At 42.0% G+C, this 26,603-nt stretch overlaps 1 protein-coding gene across 3 annotated transcripts in view; it reads right to left on the bottom strand.

Annotated features, from left to right (window-relative positions):
• The window catches only part of ASXL2 (ASXL transcriptional regulator 2), a 133,443-nt gene that overhangs the window by 8,264 nt on the left and 98,576 nt on the right, over positions 1-26,603 (bottom strand). For 2 of the 3 annotated variants that reach the window (XM_060186685.1, XM_007516745.3), the window contains 7 exons: positions 21,856-21,971; positions 16,866-17,001; positions 15,672-15,815; positions 7,858-8,021; positions 5,221-5,317; positions 2,616-2,721; positions 462-1,152 (listed from right to left, as the gene is read on the bottom strand). In XM_060186685.1, coding sequence (XP_060042668.1) covers positions 462-1,152; positions 2,616-2,721; positions 5,221-5,317; positions 7,858-8,021; positions 15,672-15,815; positions 16,866-17,001; positions 21,856-21,971 — 1,454 coding nt within the window. Of the gene's footprint in view, positions 1-461; positions 1,153-2,615; positions 2,722-5,220; positions 5,318-7,857; positions 8,022-15,671; positions 15,816-16,865; positions 17,002-21,855; positions 21,972-22,058; positions 22,158-26,603 lie in introns of all 3 variants that reach the window. The other variant, XM_060186686.1, reaches the window with a different exon arrangement.

The following is a 26,603-nucleotide window of genomic DNA, read 5'->3' on the forward strand; positions in this document are numbered from 1 at the left end:
GTGCATATATCATCATGTGCAAAGACCCAGGTTCAAAGCCTGACTCCCACCTGCGGGGAGCAGTGAAGCAGGGCTGCAGGTTTCTCTCTCCGTATTTCCCCTCCCTTCAATTTCTTTCTGTCCTATTAAGTGTAATAGAAAACGTGTGTGTGTGTGTGTGTGTGTGTGTGTGTGTGTGTGTGTGTGTGTGTGTGTGTGTAAAAATGCCCACTGGGGGAGATGGATTTGAAGTGCCAGCACTTAGCCCCAGAGATAACCCTGGAGGCAATATGGGGAGGAGGGGGGGTGAAGTTCCACGTGCCACTTTATTCAGTAATATTCACGACCCCAGTTATGTGCTTATTACCAATATATCCTACTGTGGCTGCATTAAGAATTACCACACAGTAACTGAAATGTATTATCTGCGCCCAACACCCTGGTGTCAGCCACATCTCTCTCCACCCTTCCCACAGTCTTACCTTGAGAGGCGGTACCCTTCGCACCTGGACCGCGTTCCCTCTAATGAGAAAGGGCTGTGGCGAGACTGGAAATGGCGGCGGTGGCAGCTGCTGCTGCGGATTCTCAGCCACCCGTGGCCTTTTCTCCGAGCTCGTTGGGGGCTCTTCTTGGGGGAGAGACTTCCTCTTGAGGCTTTCCGGGATGAGCTGAGTGGGAGTGGCCGGAGGCTCTTTCCTGGTGGTCTCCTGTGCGCCTGTTTCTATAGTGGGTTTGCTTGGGGATGTAGCTAAAGCTTCTTGGATTCTGTTTTCATTAGAGTCAGCAGCAGTCGTGAGATGATTCTCTGCTTCAGACTCCTCCTCGGCAGGAGCAACTGGCTTCTGCTCCAGGAGACCCTCAGCCTTTGGGCACTTGGCAGCAAGGATGTTGCTAAGCTCCTTAGTATGGCTGGCTGGGGAAAGTGAGGGGTTTGGGGGGGTGGAGGGGCTTGAGGGAATTTTTTCTTGGCTTCGGGGTTCTTCTTTTCTAACCAGGGACAGTATTTGCATGACTTCTTCTTTAGACTCCGACGGGGGAATTGCTGGGACGATACTGACAGGAGAGGCCTCTGAAGGAAGCATGGATTTTGGTTGCTCAGCTGGAGACTTCTTTACTTTGGGATCGCTGGGTGAAGCTGTCAATTTCTTTGACTCCTCAAGACTCAGGCCAGAACTAAAAAAAAAAGTAGAAGAAAGTAATATTCCTGTTGAGAAATGGTCCGTGTCACTGAAGGCAGTAGGAGACAGTGGGATATGGCAATGTCCAGAGCCCGACACGCACGCAGCACGTGCTCCCTGTAAGCCGGCTATGCCGTATCAGCAGTAAAGGTTCTGGAGTCGGGCAACTGGATTCAAATGCTGGCTCAGGTAATGATGTCATGTAATGACTAGCTCCTCTGTATCTCAGCTCAGTTTCTTTAAACACAGGGAGCTGACAATGTGCTGAAGCTAAAGCAACTGATTTAGAGTTCATGAATGATGAGTACTTAGAATAGCACTCAAGTGGCACGTAAAAAGTCACTGATGTTAGTTACAACTTGTTTCCAAAGTGGCAATGTCTAGAGCTGGTATCGCACACTACACACAGGCTAGAGAATGAAGGCTCAGAGCCATTCTCCGGGGCTGCGGGTCTCAACTGCAGTAGCAGCAGAAAGGCTGGCCCAAGAGATCTCAGGGACTCTTGAGGCAACAGGAGTGCTTGCTGGCTGTCAGCGTTCTCCAGAGACTGACAACCGCAGCCCTGAGCTTTTGGAAAGCAAGGTTAAATTCCACCTGGTATAGCCCTAGAACTCTGAAAACGACTCTGAGCCAGCCTAGGGTGTACAAGCCAACGGGTACAACCAGAGTGTGGCCTGGTTAACAGCTGGGCTATTTTGTAGGGTCACTACAGGGACCTATTAGGGATAATGCCTTAGAATATGGTGCAACAGGCAGAAACTATGTACGCTTTTTGGATAACTTCAAATAATACATCTCTTGAGATTGGTCAAGAACAAAACTGAACAGTAGGAAAAGACAGACCTCAAGAAAAGCTGGGAATAATAGCTGAAAACAGATGTACAGAAAGGAATATGGTCTGTATGTCTAACAGAGGAAGTGAATGCTAGTGGGCTAACTGCTCCCTGTAGTGATGATCTACTCACTTTGATTTCTAGAGCAGAGCTCAAAGTGCTGAGCAGTGCTCTGATAAACAAGTCAAAGCCTTAGTACTACACCTGATAAAGTTACTGAGAGAAAAACCAATCTACGAAAACAAAAAGGGGGTAATATTCTCCAGTTTAAAATTAAATCAAAGGGGAGAAGGTAGATAAGAGTGGTGGACTTGTAGGCATGAGGTCCTGAGTTCACTCCTAGGCACTGCATATGCCTGAGAGATGTTCTGTGTTCTCTCTTTCTCTTTTAGCCTATTAATAAGCAAATCTTTTTATTTAATTTTTAAGAAAAAAATCAGTTAAAATATTCACTGTTAAGAAGAATGAGTTAAGATATTATAATACCATGTTAAATCATTAGTAAAGAAATTAAAATATAGACGTAAGTAAACTGAAGACCAGATTTTCTGGAAAGGTGATGAGATGGACATAACATCTATGTAGGAATTAACATTTAGTTACAGAAACTGTCTTTTGATGTTACCTCTGACCATAGTAGCTTTCAAAGAATTGTTCCTTCCACGGCTCCACTTTTTTCTCTTTCTCAGTCTCTTGTCGAATCCTCACTTGCATCTCAGGTGTAAACTCACCTGTAATGTATGCCCCCAAAAGAGATTCAGTAGAGAAGTGTTGTTTACAAGTTTTTACCTACTTGTGAGTCATGAAAGAGTCATGCTGGAATGAGAACAATACTGAGCAGAAGTAATGAGCATTTCCCCCAAACACTTCACTTATGCAAGGGACTACCTAAGAGGCCTTAGGTAAAGAGAATACCTGCACACCAGCCCATGTCGCTCTCACTGTTTCACTGAGGTGACCTGCGTGCTTCCCCCTACCCCCGTCTTTCCTTTTAACACAGCACCTCGGCCTCGCTTGTTCCAAATTTCTCATTACCTACAGATTTCTCTTATCACCAACCTTGGTTTGCTATTCATTTTCCGCTGAGTCCTGTGCTCTCAGCAAATAAAAGTAATTTTAAAGACATTTCTGAGGCAACTGCTATTTTATACCTTTTATGTCTAATTGCATAATGAATAACTGTCAGCCCTGTTTGAAGGCATCTAATTTAAAAAAAAAAAGGTTGGAAGCTATGAAGAAGCCAGAAGCCCATTTTCTAGAATTGCAACGAGACAACGTGCCAGAAACCAGCTGCTCTGACTATGCCATTTGCTTGTATCTCCAGATCCCACCCTGTATTTGAAAGAAGAACCTCCAGCTGTGGCATGTTCTGGTAGGCTGCTTTGTGGCCTGGGAATAGGATCACCACTAAAACACATGTGAAGGAGTAGCGTTAGAGGACAGGTGATACTGCAGTCGTGAGCACAAAAGTAAGGAAAGAGGAAGTCAGCTATCAGCATCCACCGCAGAACACTTGCTCTTTTGTTTAGTCTGTACTACAGAATGAGGAAAAAGCACTGCGTTCTGTTTGCTTGCATACAGCGCTCAAAGTTCTTGGCCCCTGCACAGTACCATCTCATGACTCTGGCACAGCAGCGACTGCTTACATGCAAAACCAAAAGTAAAGGACATCAATAAGCAGTCACTGATAGTGCCTACTTACCAAAAATGGTGTGTGGGGGGGTGCGCTTTCCCAAAATATTCTTTTAAAAAAATATTTATTTCCTTTTGGTTGCCCTTTTTATTGTTGTAGCTATTATTGATGTTGTTGCTGTTAGATAAGACAGAGAGAAATGGAGAGAGGAGGGGAAGACAGAGGGGGATAGAAAGACAGACATCTGCAGACCTGCTTCACCGCCTATGAAGCGACTCCCCTGCAGGTGGGAAGCCAGGGGCTCGAACCAGGATCCTTACGCTGATCCTTGCACTTTGTGCCACTTGTGCTTAACCCACTGTGCTACTGCCCGACTCTCTACCAAAATATTCTAAAAGAAAAGCTAACAACTGCAGGGAACCATAGAGCTATCTATTAGCTGTTCAATCTCTAGTTCTCACAAATAGATCTGACAAATAGAAAGCAATGAACAGCACTCGTGATGCTCTCCTCATGAATATACTTATTTTAAATCACCTCACAGACATTTAAAAAATTTTTTTTAAATTTTATTTTCCCTTTTGTTGCCCTTGTTGTCTTTTTACTGTTGTTGTTATTGATGTCGTCATTGTTAGACAGGACAGAGAGAAATGGAGAGAGGAGGGGAAGACAGAGGGGGAGAGAAAGACAGACACCTGCAGACCTGCTTCACCACCTGTGAAGCGACTCCCCTGCAGGTGGGAAGCTGGGGGCTTGAACCGGGATCCTTACACTGGTCCTTGCACTTTGCGCCACGTGCGCTTACCGGCTGCTCACAGACATTTTAAGCTGTATCTTAAGCTTAAGAAATAACTTCAGGACTTTAAAGTGTTACTTTGCATTTGAGTATTAAAAACCAAATGTAATATTTGAAATAAAAACACAAGCGCAGCCAATGGTTTTTATTATAGCTGCATATTGGAATCACTCACTGGAACTTAAAACACAACTAAAGCTCAGGCACCATGCTAGATCGATGAAGACAGAATCACAGAGGTAGGGCCACGCATTTAACATGCCACACGTGACTGGGCTGAGCAGCAGTCAGGGCTCAGAAATGCTGGAGTGCAATGTGACATGCTATACAGTCTTTTCTTAGACTTCAGTCAGCATCAGCGACTTTGGGTCATAATCTACAGAGGTTCTGTCACCACTTACCAAGCTGTAATTGGCAATACTGTAAGAAACTCTTAATTCCACACTCGGCTTATTAGGGCAACTACTACTATTTCAATTCCTAGACATTAACCTGAAATGATATACAAGAATCTTTAAGAAAGAAGGTCAAATTTCGGTTTTTGATTGTTAGCACCCAGTTGACTTGAAGTCCTTAAACTTAGGAGAGACACCAACTGGAGCCAGACCTGATTACACAGGCTCCAGAAAGGTCCAGCCATGTGTTTCAAAGAAGACAGCTATCACAAGTCTACCCAATGGAAACATCCTCTCTAGGGCCTTCCAGAACTCCTCCAATGCCCATTTGAAGCTCGGAGTGGACAGGGGTCCTCACAGTGGCGCCAAGTGCATCAATACTCGGGGAGACACATGGAACACTTGCCTTCCGACAGTCTTTCCTTCCAGCCTTGGGCTGCTGATGTGAAGAATTCATTGTTAAGGGCTGAACCATTTAGCTTCATCAGACCATCTGGACCAACCTGGGTCAAAGCACAAACCATGGAGAACTCAGAAGAATATTATGGACTTTAACTTGCTGCAGGTATGATCGGGGGAATATTTGTAATGTGATAGCTCTACTCTGAATTATATGCAAAGGATTCTCACCAACTGATAATAAAAGCAAGTGGCAGATAATGCTACATTATAAAACAGAAGTGTCAGGGGCTGGCTGGTAGTACACCGAGTTTAGTGCACACAGTATGAAGTGCAAAGAACTGTGGAAGGATCCTGGTTCAACCCCCAGTTTCCCACCTGCAATGGGGTCGCTTCATAAGTGGTGAAGCAGGTCTGCAGGTGTCTTTCCTCCTCTCTCAATTTCTCATTGTCCTAATTAAAAAAAAAAAAAAAAGAAAGGGCCTCCAGGAGCAAGAGTAATGGATTCGTAGTGCAGACACTGAGCCCCTAGTGATAACCTGGAGGCAAAATAAAAAAAGATTAAATTGGGAGCCGGGCGGTAGCACAGCAGGTTAAGGGCACGTGGCGCAAAGCGCAAGGACCAGCATATGGTCCTGGTTCTAGTCCCCGGCTCCCCACCTGCAGGGGAGTCGCTTCAAAGGTGGTGAAGCGAGGCCTGCAGGTGTCTATCTTTCTCTCCTCCTGTCTTCCTCTCTTCTCTCAATTTCTCATTGTCCTAATAAAAAAATTTTTAAAAAAAGGCCTCCAGGAGCAGTGGATTCATCATAGTGTAGACAGTGAGCCTCAGTGATAACCTGGAGGCAAAATAAAAAAGATTAAATTAATAATAATTAGCCTATAGTAAGTCACTTGGTTTGTAAGTATGTTTCTATAAAAATTAAATGCATATAGATTCTTTTGGAATAAAGAATAGGAAAGCTTCCAATGGGGGTGGGAACTGTACCCCTTTTAACCTTCGGTCTTGTTGATCATGATTAAATCAATTAAAAAAATATAGTACTCCAATCTGTTCTCTGACTTGAGACAGCTTGTCAAAAGATTTTTTAAAGCTGTTTTATTAGGGAAATAATGATTTTACAAGGCCAATGTCACATGGGTATGACTCTCCAACCTTTATCTGATGCACACACTCTTCCTTCAACCACGGTGCACTGGGTCCCCAATGCCACGCAACTCTCTCCTCCTCCTCCCCCCCATGTCCTTGGTCTGGCTGCAACAGACGATGCCCAGACTATGCCTCACTCTTGTGTTTTGCTTTTCCTTTCTTGTTTCTTAACATCAACCTTACATCCTTTCTCTTCTGGCTTATTTCATTTAGTAAGATTTCTTCAAGTTCCACCTAAGATGAACCAAAAGCAAGGCTTTCCAAATTTCTTTTTATCTTATTTATTTTGATAGGAAAAAGAGAAATTGAGAGGCAAAAGTAAGGTAGAGTGCAGCACTGCTTCACTGCTTGTGAAGCTTCCCCACTGCAAGTGGGAACCAGGTGGGGCTTGAACCCAGGTCTCTGCGCATGGTGATGTGTGCACCCAACCAGACGCACCACTGCCCAAACCCGGATTTCCTCATTTCTTATAGCTGAGTAGTAATTCATTGTAAATTTATACCACAATTTCTCAACCAATCACCTATCAATGTGCAATGTCTCTGAAGGATCAAGTTCAACAGTAAAAAACAAACAAAAAACAAAAAACCCACAACAACAAAAAAACAACCAACGAGACTAGATCAACCCAAAATGCTTCTGCACAGCAAAATAAACCACCAACAGAAAACTATGATTTCTCTAAAGGTGCTAAGGTAAGGAAAGCAGTATCTAGGAATGATCAGATCTACTTTTTCTCCCTAGTCCCAAGGAAATATCTGACTTATTTTAGACTGTCAGACAAGGGAAGATGACTGTTTCTTCCCTGTGCTCATGCAGAGCTGCACGAAGAAACCACATCAGGGCTAGGAGCTAGCATACCCAGCACAGAGCACACTTCACTGTGCAGGAGGGCCCGAGTTTGAACTCAGGCACAATCACAAGTGACACTGGGGGAAATTCTGTGAATAACAGAATAGTGATGGTTTCACCTCTCCTGCAGTCAAAGAGAGAAAAAATCATAGAAAGTTGGGCTGGACTAGAGAGTGATAGATGACTGGATAGAGAAATTATGGGATATATACTCCACGAAATACTACTCTGCAATAAAAAAGACAATATTGTGTCCTTGGGGACGAAATGGATGGAACTAGAGGTGACTATGCTTAATAAAATAAATGAAAGATGACTACTGGATGGCTTACTCATATGTACAACCTAGAGAACTGATACATGAACCTGCATCACAAACAAACAACACAGAAGCAAGCAAACTGTCTCTAAGCCTTGTGACAACCATGGTGGTGATCTTGGGAAGTTGGAGGGTGGGATTTAGAACTTTGGTGGTGGGTGCGGTGTGGAACTACAACTGTAATCTTATAATCTTGTAACCTACTATTAATCACAAATTTAAAAATATGAACAAAAATATAGGAAAAAACCCCCTCAAGTTCTAAAGGAGTAAGTGAGGGATCCCTGGCAATGGCACAAAACCCACCTGTGTTCGAAATAACATACCTGTCGATCCACCTCTGGAAGTAGTAAAAGCAGCCGCTGCTGGCAGTCTCCAGGAAGGCCTGCGAAGGTGTGCTTGTTGATCAAGGCTCGGAGATTTGTGTTAACCAGAATGGAGTCTGGTGTCTCCACATCAATTTCAGCACATTTAGTCCTTTTCATTTGCCCTATAAAATGTGGGGGGTGGGGATTTGAACTTCCTCAGTATTCCTGTTTCTACCTAAATAATAACTTTACATATCAAACTGTAAAAGGTAACACTTAAGGTTCTTAGACATTTTTTTAAAAAAGATTTTTTATTTATTTATGAGAAAGATAGGAGGAGAGAGAAAAAAACCAGACATCACTCTGGCACATGTGCTGCCGGGGATCGAACTCAGGACCTCATGCTTGAGAGTCCAAAGCTTTATCACTGCGCCACCTCCTGGACCACGATTCTTAAGACATTTAAGACAAATAAAAAGTTTTTGTTCCTTCATAATGGAATAAAATAATACAAGCTTTGCTGTAAAAATGGAATGCAGTAAGAGTGAATATTAGTAATACAAAAAAGGATCTATGTTTGAGAATTAATTACTTCTCTAATGGAATGTCAAAAATTTATGATAAACAGCATATACACAGAATGGCTAAAAAACAAAATCCAGAAAAGCTGTGATCTATAAATAATACCGAGGATCTTATTTCCCCATGAAAATGTTTTCATCAATATTAATATTACCATAAACTGTTATAACCAAATACTACAATAATTTCAAGAATTCTGTTAAGAATCTAGAGGATACAGACTTTCAAAAGATTGAGAGATTTGAACATACAAGAGTTTAAAGTGTAAATGGCACTATATACACACACACACACACACACACGCACGCACACACACAGAAAAAAATAGCTTGAACAGGCTATTTGTGAGTCATAATAAAAGTCAACTATTTTTCATATTAAATTTATAAATCAATAAGATAAAGACAGCTATCACCAATGAAAACAAGCAAAAGAAATAACAAGCAATTCAAAACAGACTAATCATAACTATACTGGGTTGTCAGAAATGTCATGACGTATTTTCCTGTGTATTTCTATGCAAAAATGTGTTGTGACTTTTCCTATAGCTCAGTAATAATACTTAAAGATATGCTAGTTAAACCACTGAACTTTTTTTTGCCTAGAAAAATGGCAAATATTGTAATGCAGTGATAGAACTGTGTAGGAGAAAAAGCAGAAAATATTTTCAAATACTTCTGGGGGGGCTGGAAGGAAACTGAAAAATACAGGGACCAAGGGGTGGCTCACACATTACAGTGCACAAGGACTCAGGTTCAAGGGCCTAGTTCCCCACCTACAGGGGAGCTTCATAATGGTAGAACAGTACTGCAGGCATCTCTCTCCTGTCTCTTTCTCTCTTTAAAAAAAAAAAAGTCACTGGAAACAGCAGGGTCATGTAGGTACTACGATCAGCAATAACCCTGATAAAAATTAACATAAACCAAAATTTAAATGTGCACAAAAATCTAGGGCCCAGAAATTCTTTTTTTATTTTTTCCTCCAGGGTTATTGCTGGGCTCGGTGCCTGCACCATGAATCCACCGCTCCTGGAGGCCATTTTTTCCTCCTTTTGTTGCCCTTGTTGTTGTAGCCTCGTTGTGGTTATTATTATTGCCCTTGTTGACGCTATTCGTTGTTGGATAGGACAGACAGAAATGGAGAGAGGAGGGGAAGACAGAGCGGGGGAGAGAAAGATAGACACCTGCAGACCCGCTTCACCGCCTGTGAAGCGACTCCCCTGCAGGTGGGGAGTCGGGGTTCGAACCGGGATCCTTACCCCGGTCCTTGTGCTTTGCGCCACATGCGCTTAACCCACTCGCCACCGCCCGACCCCCGGGCCCAGAAATTCTACATTCAGAAATACTTGCACAGTGGTCTAGAAGGTGGCACAGTGGATGAGGCATTGGACTTCCAAGCATAAAGGGCCAAGTTCAACCCCTGGTAGTTCACGTACCAGAGTGACGCTCTGACTCACTCTCTCCCCCCATATATAAACATGTCGTTTTCTTTTTTAAATAAGAAAGAAATGCTTGCATAAAGCTACATAAACTCGGATGTGATCAGAGTCTGGTTTCTGGTCAAAGCAGGCATAAGCAAGTCTCTGTTGTTATTATTATTGTAAGTATAGTCACCCAGGGCCATCTCACTATTCCAGGCTGACTTTTGTTGGGGGGGGGGGGCAGCAAGTACGTGAGAGCACACACACTGTAACACAGCACCAAAGCTGTCTCCAGAGCCGTAGTACTCTCTTGTGGCATCTATGGATTGAAGCTGAGCTGTGTGCATGACAAGCCCACAGCCTTATCTTATTTTGCATTAAACATGAATTTTCATTTATTTTTCTGCCAGTGGGCCAAACATCATTATTCCAAACCTTTGCTTTTTATAGTTCAAGTTCCCTGGGTTTGCATGAAAATTAGACATTCTCAGCTCATAATTCCTTAATTTTGACCTCCACATTTCTGTGACAACTGGTCTCATATACAACTGCCACTTTAAAACAGAGCAAGTAAAATATAGGCTGTATAAGAGAGAAGCTCTGTGGTGGCGCATTAGATAGTGTGGCATCCTCAAGCATGAGCCGCTGAGTTCAATCCCTGGCACCCTGGCACTGCATCTGCCGGAGTGGTGCTCTGGTTCCCTCCTTCCTCTTCTTCCCGTCTCTCTTCACGAATAACACTTAAACTCTTAATTTACTGCACAGCATTTGCAGAATGCTTAGTCCTTTATGGAAAGCACACATTTAGGGCCCTACAGCTGAGGGGACGGACTGAACAAAGCCTTTCTTTCTTTCTTTCTTTCTTTTTTTTTAAGGTATTTTTTTAAATATTTATTTTATTTATTCCCTTTTGTTGCCCTTGTTTTATTGTTGTAGTTATTATTGTTGTTGTTACTGATGTCATTGTTGGATAGGACAGAGAGAAATGGAGAGAGGAGGGGAAGACGGAGAGGAGGAGAGAAAGACAGACACCTGCAGACCTGCTTCACCGCCTGTGAAGCGACTCCCCTGCAGGTGGGGAGCCGGGGTTCGAACCGGGATCCTTATGCCGGTCCTTGTGCTTTGCGCCACCTGTGCTTAACCTGCTGCGCTACAGCCCGACTCCCTTTCTTTCTTTCTTTCTTTCTTTCTTTCTTTCTTTCTTTCTTTCTCCCTCTCCCTCTCCCTCTCCCTCTCCCTCTCCCTCTCCCTCTCCTTTCTGTCTTGTCTTGTCTGTCTTTCTCTTTTACTGCCACCAGGGTTTTCACTGAGGGTTGGTATTAGCACTGCAAATCCACTGCTCCTGGTGGCCATTTTTCCTTTTTTCTATCCTTTCCTTTCTATTCTCATTTGATAGGAAAGAGAGAAATTGAGAGGGGTGGGGGGAACTAGAGAGGGAGAGAGAAAGACAGACATCTGAAGCCTGACACCACATATGCAGGAGTAAGGCCCTGGTTCCCTCTCTCTTTAAAAATTTTTTTAAAAATATGTATTTATTTATTTATTCCCCTTTGTTGTGTCATTGTTGTAGTTATTATTGATGTCGTCGTCGTTGGGTTGGATAGGACAGAGAGCAATAGAGAGGGGAGGAAGGCAGGGAGGGGGAGAGATAAGACACCTGCAGACCTGCTTCATCTCTTTAAAATTTTAAATTATCTTTATTTATTGGCTAGAGACAGAGAATCAAGAGGGAAGGAGGAGACAGAGAGGATGAAGAGACAGAGGTATATCTGCAGTATTACTTCACCACTGGCAAAGCTTTCCCCCTAAAGGAGGGGGCCAGGGGCTTGAACCCAGGCCCTTGTAATGTGTGTGCTCAACCAGGTGTGCCATCACCAGACACTCTCTGTGGTTCTCTCTAATTTTTTTTTTAAAGTGCATTAAACTAGCTTCTTTTGATTTCCATCTGTTGATAATTAGCACTATGGAATCTTATGGTTTTTAGTTCTATGGCATTTTTTTGAAGGTAGTGTTTTTTTATTTATTTTAATTTTTTCCCTTTTGTTATCCTTGTTTATCGTTGTTGTTGTTACTATTGTTGTTGTTGCTGTCGTTGCTTGATAGGACAGAGAGAAATCGAGAGAGGAGAGGAAGACAGAGAGGGTAGAGAAAAGATACCTGCAGACCTGCTTCACCACCTGTGAAGTGAACCTCCTGCAGGTGGGGAGCCGGGGATTCGAACCGGGATCCCTAAGACAGTCCTTGTGCTTTGCGCCATGTGCTGAGCCACCGCCCGGTTCCCACTATGACATTTTCTTACATGGTTTCACATATCTGCCTCACTTCCAGTTTCTACTCCTCCTTTCTGACAGTCTACTATTTTAGAAATGAGACTGGTATTCCAATTTTCTTACCTCTGCTCATCTTTGGAATTTCTGCTTTGACCTATGTAATAGGAGATTTCTAAACCTTTATATTCTACTGACTTACTCAATCGATTGGCACTCTCATTTTCCTATGACTTAGTAGATACTATTCTTAGGGCAGAGAGAGAGCTTGCCTGGTAGAATATGCGGCCCATGTTGGCGCCTGGCACCACATGAGAGTACCACAGCGTCGCAGGCACTCCAAGGGTAATGTGGTCATCTATGCGGGGTAGTGTCTGTCCCTCTGTCTATCTGGAGTAAACTGAGTGAAAAAGATGACCTGGGAACAGTGGAACTACACATGTATAAGGCTCCAGAACCATGTTATTTCCTAGATGCATTTTGCCTTTTATTACAGGCTTTATTATTTTGTGGTCTGGGATGTGGCACAGTGGATAAGCACTGTGTTCTCAAGCATGAGGTCTTGAGTTCAGTTCCCGGCAGCACATGTGTCAGAGTGACGATGTGGCTCTCTTTCTCACCTCTCTCCTCATGAATAAATAAAACTTCTTTAAAATGTGAATATATTGAAAAAAATAGTTACATTTACCTCACTCTCTTTTTTTTTTTCCCCCTCTTTTTTTCCTCTGTCTCAATTTCTTCTGCCTCTAGGGTTCAGGTTCTGCTTCTCATGGAGGGTTTTGCAGGTAGTCCTTCAATCTCAATAAGCGTCAAGAGAAGCACCAAAAAACTGACCGGAATTCTGGGTGCAAGGGGTCTTGAAGGCTGCTGAGCTCCACAGTGTGATCAAGATAAATATTGCTCGGTTGGAAACCTATAAATATGCCTGTAGATGTTCTTCCTCCTGAGGCACCAATTCACCAGCTGCTGCAGCAGACAGCAGATGGGAAGAGGGAGGGAGGGAGGGAGGGAGGGCGGGCAGTGGAAATGTGCTTTACCACTGGCCAAGCAGGGGACCCCTTTTCAGTATTTTGCTTGTGGCCACTGATCTCAGAGCACTCTCTCACTGCTGAGAGATGCCCTGGACTTCAGAGCTTCTCTGAATTCAGTGGTTCAATTTCACTTCAAAAAAAAACTCCTGTCTCTTAGTAGGGAGGGGCATCAAACTGATGCCCCTGGCTTATGGTGGTGCTTATGGTGGGCACCTTTTGGTGCCTCTGGCATGAAAGGATTTTGCAGAACCATTATGCTAGCTCCTTGACCGGTTTACTAACTTTCTACGAATATTCTCTTTATAAACCTAATGTTCCATCCTTCTGAACTGTAGTAGGCACTATCTCTCATGCTCAACTCTTTCTTACCTGACTCACTTAGTCCTGACACTTTCTGTTACTGCTATTTACTTCTCAGCTCAATGAAAACTCCTTAAAATTCAATTTTTAAAAAACTGCCACAGGGTTGTTTTTGGGGCTTGCTGTTAGCACTAAGAATCCACGGCTCTTGGTGGCCTACATTTCTTCCTACCTTCCTTTCTTTCTTTCTCTATTTTACTTGGTAGGACGGGGAAATTGAGAGGGGGAGATAGAGAGATAGACACACACACACAGACCTGCAGACCTGCTTTACCGCTTATAAAGGTAGGGACTGGGGGTCTGAACCCAGACCCGAGCACAGTAACACGTGCGTGCACTCAACCAGGGACACCGCCACCCAGCTGTTTTTGTTTTTTTTTTTAATTTTCCCTTTTCTTGCCCTTGTTTTTCATTGTTGTTATAGTTGTTATCGTCGTTGTTAAGATAGGAGAGAGAGAAATGGAGAGAGGAGGGGAAGACAGAGGGGGAGAGAAAGACAGACACCTGCAGACCTGCTTCACCGCCTGTGAAGCGACTCCCCTGCAGGTGGGGAGCTGGAGGCTCAAACTGAGATCCTTACGCCGGGCCTTGCGCTTTGTACCACGTGCGCTTAACTCGGACTCTTTTTTTTTTTTTTTTAAACGTATCAGAACTGGCTGATGTCTGTCCATCTGTTGAGTCCCTTTACTGCACACATTAAACTCTACGGACTTAAATTTTCTGAATGTCCATATTCTCATTTTAGTGGGATTTCAATGGGAGCAGGAATAAAAAAAAGGTTCAGTTTGCCATGTTTTAATTAAAATCCTTTCTTCACAGTTAGAAATGAAGGCGAACAAAGAAATGTATTGTCTAAAAGAGAAATAAAAATATGGGGGCTTCCAAGAGGCATGGTTTATGGAGTAGCTGCAATCAGACCTTTGCTCTCCCCGATACAACTATCAAACACAACAAGAGATCAGATTGCAAGTAACCTACAGCTGGAAACATCCACAGCCTCAAGTCCTGCCACCTTCCAGACACCAGGCTACAGATGCTACCATGACTCCACCCCGACCTCTCTGGGCAGACGACCTCACCAATGTGTACTGGACAATCGCATCTCCAGAGCTCTGGTCCACTAGGGAAAGATAGAAACAGGCTGGGGGTATGGATCGATCTGTCAACGCCCATGCTCAGTGGAGAAGCAGCTACAGAAGCCAGAACTCCTACCTTCTGCTCCCCATAAACAACCTTGATCCATACTCCCAGCAGGGGAGAAGTGACAGGATGAAGATAAGGGGACTCTGCACTCCAGCTCCATCAGCACCCAGAGACAGAGAAGGAAGAGGAGAGGGACATATGGAGGTAGCTTTGATGTCATGAGTGGTTTAGAGGGAAAGAGAGGATTGAATCAGGCAAAGAAGAGGCAACTATGTATAAATGTGGACAGATAGTTGTAGAGAAGATGGTTGGCCCATGTCTACAACTTTAGGGGAACTGTGGTGGATTACAGTGGGGAGAGTGAAGATTCAGAACTCTGGTAGTGGGAATCGTGTGGATTCAAACCCCTGTCAACATGTAATTCTGGAATATAAAAATATGTAAAAAATAAATTAAAAAAAAGAGAAAAATACGAACAGGGGTACATTGCAGAGACTCTCATGCCTGAGAACCATAGTCCTAGGTTCAATCTCCTGTAACATCCATAAGCTACAACTGAACAGCGCTCTGGTAAAATAAAAAATTGAGAGAGAGAGAGAGAAAGGGAGACAGGGAGGGTGGGAGACAAGGAGGGAGGGATGAAGGGTGTGAGGGAGGGATGGGGGAGGGAGGGATACAAAATGGTTGAGAGCAGATCTTATTCTGAAATGAAGTTTGACAAGAACAGAACAGGAAGGGTCAAAGACAGTTAAGAACAAACAAGTAAACAGGGGTAACAAAGGGAAAGTCACCAAGAAGAACATTTTCAGAAATGGGTACGACATTAAGATACAGTTAGATATTTCATATGGGCTTTCAAATTATTCTGAAGAGAAAGACACTATTTCCTCCTCACACACATGGTGATCACACACATTCTGCCAGGTTAAGTCACATCATCCATTAATCTAAAGTCAAGTGACTGATGAAATTTAAGCACCAAGTTCACATTGAAGGTATAAAACTTGTAGTCTGAGTAAATTAACTTACTTGTGTGGAGCCTGTCAGACCTTTGGAATGACTTCTTCCCCAAACCTAGCAAAGGACTCTCCACTTTAACTGAAGAAGAAAAGCTAGAGTTTGTGTTCTGAGGGCTGCTTGACTGTCCACCAGACTGCTTCCCTTCCCATATCGCTAGGAGGAAAGACAAAGGCTGGTGACTCTGAGATCATAATCAGTCAATTGAACAAGCCATTCAACACCAAGTAACAGAGGCAATGCCATCCTGAGTCTAAGAATTAAGAGTCAACAGGTAAAATAACATTCTTCCACCTTTGAACCACATGATTTGCTCTGGTAGGAAATTTCCTTCCTAACAAAAATTAAAAGTTAATGCAACACAGAGTTTAAGTCTGTCAGGTCCATACAGTTAGCTAAGTAAAAATGGTAATAATGAGCTATTTGTCTAAACCAGTCTAGCTTAAAAGTAAAACATATAATGGTAACAAAAAATCCACAAGCCCCTGAACATAGCTAATGAAACAGCATGTATCCTTGGGAAACTGTTATTCCACTTGGTAACTTCCCAGCCACCAAAACTTTGATTTCTGAAAAGAAAACTGATAAAGAGTTTAGTTCCGGGAGTCGGGCGGTAGCGCAGTGGGTTAAACGCATGTGGCGCAAAGTGCAAGGACCGGCATAAGGATCCCGGTTCGAGCCCCTGGCTCCCCACCTGCAGGGGAGTCGCTTCACAGATGGTGAAGCAGGTCTGCAGGTGTCTGTCTTTCTCTCCCCGTCTTCCCCTCCTCTCTCCATTTCTCTCTGTCCTATCCAACAATCAAGACAGACAACAACAATAAAACAAGGCAACAAAAAGGGAATAAATAAATAAATAAATAAATATTAAAAAAAAAGTTTAGTTCCAGCATCTGCATCTTGGAAATGCCAGCTTTAAGAAGTTATTGACTAGGAGCTGCCAAGTACTAATTAGATAACTTGGATATCAGTCACTGACTCTTTGTTACATGTAAATCCCATTGACTATGTTTCTTAATATGTGAGATTAAATCAACTGCATAAATGTTTTACATAAAATTTCCCACTTGCCCTAGAGAACTTATATTAATGTTTTGGTATCATGAGGATTATGTTAATAAAGACAGTGACTCAATACAAAGTTGGAAAAGCAACACAAAAATACCATGGAAAAGAAACTTCCACTGAAAAGACACCCAATCTGCCTACCAGGTTTGGCAGATACGGAGTCACTGGCTGCTTTGACAGTCTTCAGAGAGAGATGCTGGTTGTTGGAAGAGATAGACATGCCAGGTCTGCATTGCTGCTGCTGCTGCTGCTTTTTCTGCTGCTGTTGTTTTAGAGCCTATAAAGAGAAAATCAACCATAAGAAACATATCAGTTTTTAGTGATAACACTAAATTAAACCAATTAAAGACCTAAACAATCCTTTAACAGTCTGGATTATTTTTGTCACAACTACTCCTTTATATATAAGTGAAATAGTCATCAATATCTTTTAGAACTTAAAAGTTGTAGAGGGGGGGGCAAACTGGTTGAGTGCACGCGTTACAATAAGGAAGGATGCAGCTTCGAGCCACCAGTCCCCATCTGCAGAGAGAAAGCTTCACAAGTGGTGCAGCAGGGCTATAGGTCTGTGTCTCTCCATTTCTCTTCCTCTCTGTCTCCCCCTTCCCTCTAGATTTCTGTGTCTATCCAATAAATAAATAAATAAAGATAATAAAATAATCAAAAAATAGTTGTCAGAAAGCTACAGACTTCCCATTTTATAGTAGCAGGAGAATGATGCTTTTAATAATTTCTGGAAAGCAAATTCTAAGGCCTGAACCAAGAAGAGTTCCGTCTATATCAAGTTCATAAGCCAGAGGTAAGCAATGCTCTAGTAAAAAGCAAAAAACAAAAACTATGATCTTGGGAAATAATGGTTATGCAGAAAAGATGTTCATGCCTGAGGCTTGGAAGTCCCAGGTTAAATTCTGGGCTCCACCCCACTGTAAACCAGAGCTGAACGGTACTCTGGCAAACACAAAACAAAATGACAAACAAACACTATCATCTTGGTAAACCGCCAATTCTATACTTTTTTTTTTTTTAAGATGGAGATGGTGCTGGTGTATTGCACCAAAGTAAAAGGCTCTGGGTGGGTGGGAAGAATACAGGTCCTGGAAAAGGATGACAGAGGACCTAGCGGGGGTTGTATTGTTATGTGGAAAACTGAGAAATGTTACGCATGTACAAACTATTGTATTTACTGTTGAATGTAAAACATTAATCCCCCAATAAAGGCAAAAAAGATGGAGACAGAGAGAGAGAGAGAGATGCACTGAAGCAGTTTCTTTCAATGTAGTGGTCTCAAACCTGGGTCAGAAATATGGCAAAGCAGCACAATATCCAAAAATGAGGTAATAGCTAACTTGTAGTTCTTCTTTTTTTTTTTTTAAAGTATTTATTCCCTTTTGTTGCCCTTGTGTTTTTTTATTGTAGTTGTTGTTGATGCCATCATTGTTGGATAGGACAGAGAGAAATGGAGAGAGGAAAGGAAGACAGAGAGGGGGAGAGAAAGATACCTGCCGACCTGCTTCACCGCCTGTGAAGCGACTCCCCTGCAGGTGGGAAGCTGGGTGCTCGAACTGAGATCCTTCCGCCAGTCCTTGCATTTTGAGCCACCTGCACTTAACCTGGACTTGCAGTTCTATACAGTACTCAAGACCCTTATACAGAAAAGTGTGGAATAACTGCCTACTTGTTTCTCACTTCCTCTTCATATACAGTCTCCTGTTTAAATTTCATATACAGCTCTGGCTACACTACACTATATAAGCATAGTGTTAACCGTTATCTTTCAGTGGTCAATGCAGAAAAGTAAATGAGAGGTTTCTGGCTTATAGTCACCCACAGTAGCAGTTATCCTTAGGTGATACAAAACACAGCATGTGAAACACCGTAAAGCTCTGTGACCATTTATAGTTCATCTCTCCAAAGCACTCTGATCACTTAAGAGTTCACCTCTCATCATTTGCAATCTGTCCTGATATATTCATAAGTTTCCTGGGTTATTCCTTGCTACTCATAGTATCCAAGCCATTCCAGGTGAATGCAAAATTTAATAGTTACACAATCTCATCTACTTCTCTTATGATCACATAACTTTGGATAAATGACGGAAACAAAATGAACATAGCTTCTCTAAGAACTAGACTTTGGGGGGGAGGGAGCGAGTGGTGGCGTACCTGGTTGAGCACACCCATTATCGTGAGCAAGGACCTGGGTTTGAGTCTCCACTCCCCACCTGCAGGGTGCAAGCTTCACAGTGATGAAGCAAGTACTGTAGGTGTCTGTCTTTCTCTATCCTCTCCCCTCTCAATTTCTCTCTGTCCTATCAAATAATGAGGAAAAACAAAAAACTGGTTGCCAGAAATAGCAGATTCATCATGCAGGCATCAAACCCCAGTGATAACTCTGGTGGCAAAAACACTATACTTTCTCCCCTGAGCAGCCAGTAAATCCTCTTACTAATTCTATATTAACATTTAAACAGAATATTAAAATAAAAAGTTAAAAACCTCACCTGGGGTGAAGCTAACATACTGAAGAAATAAGTTGCATGTCCTGAAGAAAACAGAATATTTGACTCCTGGGTTCTAAGAGCATAATATAGAAACAGTATGCATGGGCGGGGGGTAGATAGCATAATGATTATGCAAAAAAAACTCTCATGCCTGAGGCTCCAAAGTCCCAGGTTCAATCCCCCGCTGCTACCATAAGCCAGAGCTGAGCAGTGCTCTGGTTTAAAAAAAAAAAAAAAAAAAAAAACAACCAGTAAGTATTCTGTATGTCACAGCAGGCAATGGTTAGTCTTTTTAAAAACCATTTTACTTATTTAACTATTTATTTTATTTCTTTTCATCTTAAATTTTCTTTTTTTTATCAGAACACTGCTCAGCTCTGGCTTATGGTGGTGCTGGGGTCGAACCTGAGACCTCAGAGCCGTAGGCATGAAAGTCTTCTGCACAATGTTATACTGAGATCTCCCCAGCTCCATGCAGTGATTAATTTTATCTAAACTCTGGGTATCTTTTAATAAGAACACTTTTTAATTTAAACATCTTAATACCTACATAATTGGAAATGTTTAATTTTATTAATAAAATTAAATTTTTATTCCTACCATTTGGCTTAAACAGGAAGCTGGATTATCTTTCACTACCACTTAATCATGGCCTTTAATTAAGAAGTAGTCATATTCATCAATGAATTTTTCCTTAATGAGTTTTTCCCATTACACATTTGTGTGTGTTCACAGTTCAATTAAGAAATATTAAAAAAAGAAATACTGTCATGTATGTACATACTTTTATGAGTAGTATTATTCACCTATATATAATTAACAGAAGTTAGATTTAATGATAATTTATCTGCACCATGATTGTTCCATACACATACAGAATAAAACCATTACAACATTAAGTATATGGACATACCATTGTTTACCAAGGAATTACATAACTTATATACTAGGCTACTTATAAGTTATTACCGTTACAAATTTAAATGCAAATACATATCTATAATCATACATATCTATTTTTCTAACATGGGTTCCAGTATTTGCCTACTTAAGATATGAAATAGGTGTATTTGAATTTGATAGTATAAAAATGCTCTTCAAAATAAATACAGTAATTTTTATTCCACCAGCATTCAACATGTAGCCAATCTCTTACACTTTTGTCAATGCTTGAGATAATTAAGCTTTTTAAATTTAATTCTGAGGACAAAAGCAGTCTGCTACTTTTGATGTTTTCCTAATTGCTAGTGAGTTTATGTTTATTTATCATTTGCATTTCAAACACATCCAAAACTAATTCTTTGGAAAGTCCAATAAAAATAGACAAATTCCACCTTCTTTAAAAAAATTTTTTTAAACATTTATTTCCTTTTGTTGCCCTTGTTTTATTGTTTTAGTTACTGATGTAGTTGTTGTTGGATAGGACAGCGAGAAATGGGGAGAAGAGGGGAAGACAGAGAGGGGGAGAGAAAGACAGACACCTGCAGACCTGCTTCACTGCTTGTGAAGCGACTCCCCTGCAGGTGGGGAGCCGGAGGCTCGAACCGGGATCCTTATGCCAATCATTGCACTTCACACTGCCTGCACTTAACCCGCTGCACTACCGCCCGACTCCCAAATTCCACCTTCTGCACCCCATCATGACCCTGACTCCATACTCCCAGAGGGATAAAGAACAGGAAAGTTATCAGGGGAAGGGGATGGGCTACGGAGTTCTGGTGGTGAGAATTGTGAGGAATTGTACCTCTCTTATCCTATGGGATTTTTTTTGCCAGTGTTGCTTTTTTATAAATAAAAATTAAAACTAAAAAATTAAATAAGCTGTTTTAAAAAGAACAGAAAATAGACAAATTGCCAGCAAGTATCATGGGAAAAAGACATCCTATAACTAAAAACACTGAGAAACAGAAAAGGACTTGAAAGAACATCCTCATCTTCATTCCAATATTTGGAAAACATCGAGAGGAACGGATCATTTTTTTAAGAAAAAGAAATTTCCAAAACTGTCTCAAAAGCAGGGGCGGGGGAGTGAGAGCAATACCACAGCAGACGAGAGTGAACTCAAGGAAAACAATCTTCAAAGGTAAGAAATGTACAAAACGTTCAGGGAAAGGACAGTTTCTATCTTTTCCCCAAATCTATGACAAAAAAGAGCAAAAAATTTTGTAACAAATTGGATTCCAAAACTGTACTTGAAAGCAGTCAATGTCACCTAGACTTAAAAAAAAGAAGATATGCTTGAGTATGTGAAAACTCCTTCCTGAGGAAATCAGGTACGATTAAGGCACTTGGGGAATTCTCCTAGAAAGGACTTGATAATGTGCTTTCAAAGAATACTGAATGATCGCTAGAGTTCTGATTTTTTTAAAGCCATTTACTGTCTTTCTTTTTTGAATTTTATTTTATTATTGAATAGAGACAGAGAAACAGAGATAGGAAGGGAGGGAGAGACAGAGAGACACCTGCAGATATGCTTCACCACTCATGAAGCTTTCCCCTTGTAGGTGAGGACTAGGGTTTTGAACCTGGGTCCTTGTGCACTATAATGTGTGTGCTACTGCCTGGCCCCAGAGTCCTACTTTTTAAATGGAAGAGATTAGACTTCTGATACACAGAGACCAGCATAATTACCTGCTTCAGTGCCTTCTTGCTGTGCTTCTGTGACGGAGAGATGACTTTACCTGCTGCAATGGTGGCTGATGGGCAGCCTGACTGGGGAGAGGACGGCTGGGACAGTCTAGACGATACTAAGGGGGGAGGGGAAATGACAATGAGAATTTTTGTAATCAGAGTTGAAATCAAGCACCACTCCTTCCCCAATCACATGCTGCTACCTGTGGTAAGAATTGTGACCAAACACTTTTGGGAAGGGTCTTCTTTTTGGAGTTGTAGTGCAAACAGCCTCCCTTTTCAGTTTATTTCCTCAGAAAGTTCTAGTGAAGGATGATAGGATGGGGAAGGGATGGGTGTTAGTATTCAGTACTTTTCAGGAAATTTCCAACAGAGCTGATTGTAGATGCAAGCTGCAGAATATAAATCATGAACCAACAAATTAGGTCAAATTTAGCAAAGACTCCCAGGTAGTCTGCATGCTCTTAAGATGCATGAGTAGAAGAGCCTGGATTTGACAGACTGGGATCCAATTTTCTCCATCCTTAAAGTAAAAGCCGATCAGGCTATTCCATCTCAAAAATTCTATGATAGCTTCCTCTCTTTTTCTTCCAACAGTCACCACAGGGCTTGGTGCTTGCACTCCACTGAACCCAGTAGTTTCCCTGCCACCAGGGGGAGGAGAGAGAGACAGAGACAGAGAGAGATAAGGAGAGAGAGGAGACAGAGCACTGCCCCACCACTCATGAAGTGTCTACCTGTCTGCCGAGGGTTCCCAGCACTTATGCCCTTGGGTGTGGTGACACGCGCACTCTGCTGGCTGTGACACGGCCCAGCCACTCTACCGCAGCTTTAATAGTTCTCTCTAAAATCAGCAAAATGTTAAATAGTTTACGCTGATCCAGTCTCGAGCTCAGGACCACATGCTTGAGAACCCACTGATTTATCCATGGCACCACCTCCTGGGCCGCCAAAACTAAAGTGTTATGTGATGAGGGTCTAAGCCTTCAAAAGCTTGTATGTCTATATGCCAAACAGCAATTAAATCGCCATACTCCATGAAGTCCAGTATACGTTGATGCGAGATAATAAGAGTGACTGGTTCAAACCACTTGATGATGAAACACTAACAATCATGACTGCTAGTGATGTTATTTCAAGAACACATCCTTTTAGGCAAACCACCAGACTGAAAAGACCTCCATAGCAAAATGGTGCTCATGGGTAAGGCTAGTGAACTCCCAGATACCATGTGAGATCAAGTCTGTTGGGAGGTAGCAAAAAGAAGTGGGCTCGGGAGTAGGGTGGTAGCTCTGCAAGATAAGCGCACATGGCGCGAAGCGCAAGGACGTGCCTAAGGATCCCATTTCAAGCCCCCGGCTCCCCACCTGCAGGGGAGTCACTCCACAAGCAGTGAAGCAGGTCTCTCTCTCTCCCCCCCTCTGTCTTCCCCTCCTCTCTCCATTTCTCTCTGTCCTATCCAACAATGACAACATCAACAACAATAACTACAACAATAAAACAAGGGCAACAAAAGGGAAAATAATAATTTTTTTAAAGTGAGCTCTAATGGCCTTGCCAATGCCCATTATTAGCTGTTTTTTTTTTAATCTGATAGTATAAAGGTAGAATTATTAGTAATTAACTATGTTAGTTTATTTCCTTGGTTTGAAAATATACATTTGCTCACCTACCCTGAATATGGCCTGCTAATAAATGGAAAACAAATGAGCCAAAATAACCCCACTAAAGAATTTATAAGAGTTGCACTTTGCAGCCTGGAAAACAGACATAAAGCAATCTGTAATTACCTAACAAACTGTTGGGAATGCTTCCCCTTAAGGCAAAAGTCCTTTCCAAATGAAACCATAAACCCATCTCAAAGCTAAATAAATAAATCACAGTAATACCAGGCACTACGAGTGTGGAGCCTGTTTCCTAAAGTCAAGTACTGGTTTCATAATGTCGTTGAGAGACATTTATATTTAAGGTCTTAAAATTTGTTCTTACTTTTAAACCCCAAAGGTTCAGAAAAACAAATAGCAAACAAGACTCAAGTTCAAGAGCCCTTCATTTTAGCAGTTACACTGTGCTCAAAGACACATAATTTCACTGGAACAACCAAGTACTAAACATCTTTCATGTGCTTAACACCATATTTGGTTCATTAGAAGGTGATTTCACTGAACTCTTGTGACTACTCTATAAGGTAGGTAAAACTGACTTCTATTTCTACCTCCACCCAAATTAACTAAATGTCACAGTTGGGTTGGCATCCTGAACTTTTCCAAGCACATAAAAATCTTAAAGAGGTTTTAGAAGACATTTATTTATACAGAAAAAAAATATTTGAGCGTTTATAGAAATACATTTTATTCCGTGCCATAGCAGCCTCGTGTGCGTGTAGAAACCCAGTGCTCCTGGGGTGCTCCCTGCCTCCAACTTTTAATTTCAAAGAAGGAGTAGACAGAGAGGAGAGATACCAAGCACTACCGCTCGAGGGGCTTCTCCAGGTGCCACAGCTGTGACTTCTCCTAGTAAGGCACACTCTACTGTGGGAATTACTTCCCAGATTCCCCCCAAAAAAATCACTTAAAAAATTTTAATACTTATTTATTTCCCCTTTTGTTGCTGATGTTGTTTTATTGTTGTATTATTATTGTTGTTGTTGTTGATGTTGTTGGATAGGACAGAGAGAAATGGTGAGAGGAGGGGAAGACAGAGAGGGGGAGAGAAAGATAAGACACCTGCAGACCTGCTTCACCACCTGTGGTGGTGGGGAGCCGGGGGCTTGAACTGGGATCTTTTTGCCGGTTGTTGCGCCATGTGTGCTTAACCTGCTGTGCTACCACCTGACCCTCCAAGAATCACTTTTTAAAAGAGACTGGGATTTTTTTTTTTTTTTTTTGTCTTCAAGGTTATCACTGGGGCTCGGTGCCTGCACTACGAATCCACTGCTCCTGGAGGCTATTTTTTTCCCCTTTTGTTGCCCTTGTTTATCATAGAAACTGGAATTTTTAGATTTATTTATTGAGGGCTGGGAGGTGGTGCACCGGGTTAAGCGCACATAGTACAGAATGCAAGGACCCACACAAAGATCCCAGATCAAGCCCCTGGTTCCCAACCTGGAGGAGAGTTGCTTAACAAATTTTGAAGAAGGTCTGCAGGTCTTCTTTTCTCCCTCTTTACCTCCCTTTCCTATCAATTTCTCTCAATCCTATACAAAAAACTTGAAAATATAGCCACAGGAGCAGTGGATTCATAGTGCAGGCCCAGCAATAATACTGGAGGCAAAAGAAAAAAAAAAGATTGATTTATTTACTAATGATAGAGAGGGAGGAGAAAGAGTGGTCTGGGAGGTGGCACAGTGGATAAAGCATTGAGCTCTCAAGCATTAAATCCCAGGCAGCAGATGTACTAGAATTATGTCTGGTTCTCTCTCCATTTCTTTCATTAATAAATAAAAAACATATATTAGAGAGAGAGGAGAAAGAAAACCAGAGTAAGATCCTGGCAAATGTGACGCTGTGGATCAAACTCAGGGCCTTGTACTTAGAAGTCCCTCCTGCACTGCTGGTGGGAATGTAAACTGGTCCAACCCCTGTGGAGAGCAGTCTGGAGAACCCTCAGAAGGCTAGAAGTGGACCCACTTTATGACCCTGCAATTCTTCTCTTGGGGATATACCGTAAAGAACCAAATACACCCATCCAACAAGATTTGTGTATACCTACACTCACAGCAGCACAATTTATAATAGCCAAAAACCTGGAAGCAACCCAGGTGTCCAACAACAGATGAGTGCTGTGAAAGCTGTGAGACAGATATATACACAATGGAATACTACTCAGCTATTAAAAATGGTGAATTTACCTCCTTTACCTCATCTTGGATGGACCTTGAAGGAATCATGTTAAGTGAGATCAGGCAGAAAGAGAAGGAAGAATATGAGATGATCTCACTCACAGACAGAAGTTGAAAAATAAGAACAGAAGGGAAAACACAAAGCAGTTGGACTGGAATTGGAGTATTATACCAAAGTAAAAGACTGGGGTAGGGGTGGAGGTGGGGGCTTCAGGTCCTGGAACATGACGGCAGAGAAGGACCTAGTGTGGGTTGTATGCAAATGTTGGAAACTGGGAAATGTTATGCATGTACTAACTATTGTATTTTAGTGCTGACTATAAGCCATTAATCCCCTAATAAAGAAAAAAAAATAGAAGTTCATCAACTAAGCACCACTTCCTGGGCCACCACACAAATAAAACCTGAACTATACACATTCTCTGGATATTTTATTATCTGAAATGTACATACCAGGATGCTGCTCAGTTAGCTTGCTTAAAGGACACACACCTAGTCAGGAACAGGCATACTTTTGACTTAGTGTATTTTGAGAATAACGAGTGGTTACCTAAAAGGGCTAAATGGTGACAACAAAATGTTTAATCTCTTTTTTTTAAAAAAATTATCTTTTATTTATTGAATAGAGACAGCCAGAAATTGAGAGGGACGGTGGAGACAGAGACAGAGAGACACATGTAGCACTGCTTCACGGCTCGCAACACTTACCCCTGCAGGTGGGGACTGGGAGCTCAAATCCAGGTCCTTGGACAGTGCTCAGAAAGGTGCACTGCCACCCAGCCCCTTATTCTCTTAGTCCTCAGATTTGTGAACGGTACATTATCTGGATTAAGTGGAGGGAAAGGAGGGATCTAGGGAGATGTAATTAAGGCTCTTCAATTTATTTACTTATTTTCAATAGAGACAG

Source organism: Erinaceus europaeus, chromosome 3, assembly GCF_950295315.1.
Source record: "Erinaceus europaeus chromosome 3, mEriEur2.1, whole genome shotgun sequence".
In the NCBI taxonomy this organism is placed as follows: domain Eukaryota; kingdom Metazoa; phylum Chordata; class Mammalia; order Eulipotyphla; family Erinaceidae; genus Erinaceus; species Erinaceus europaeus.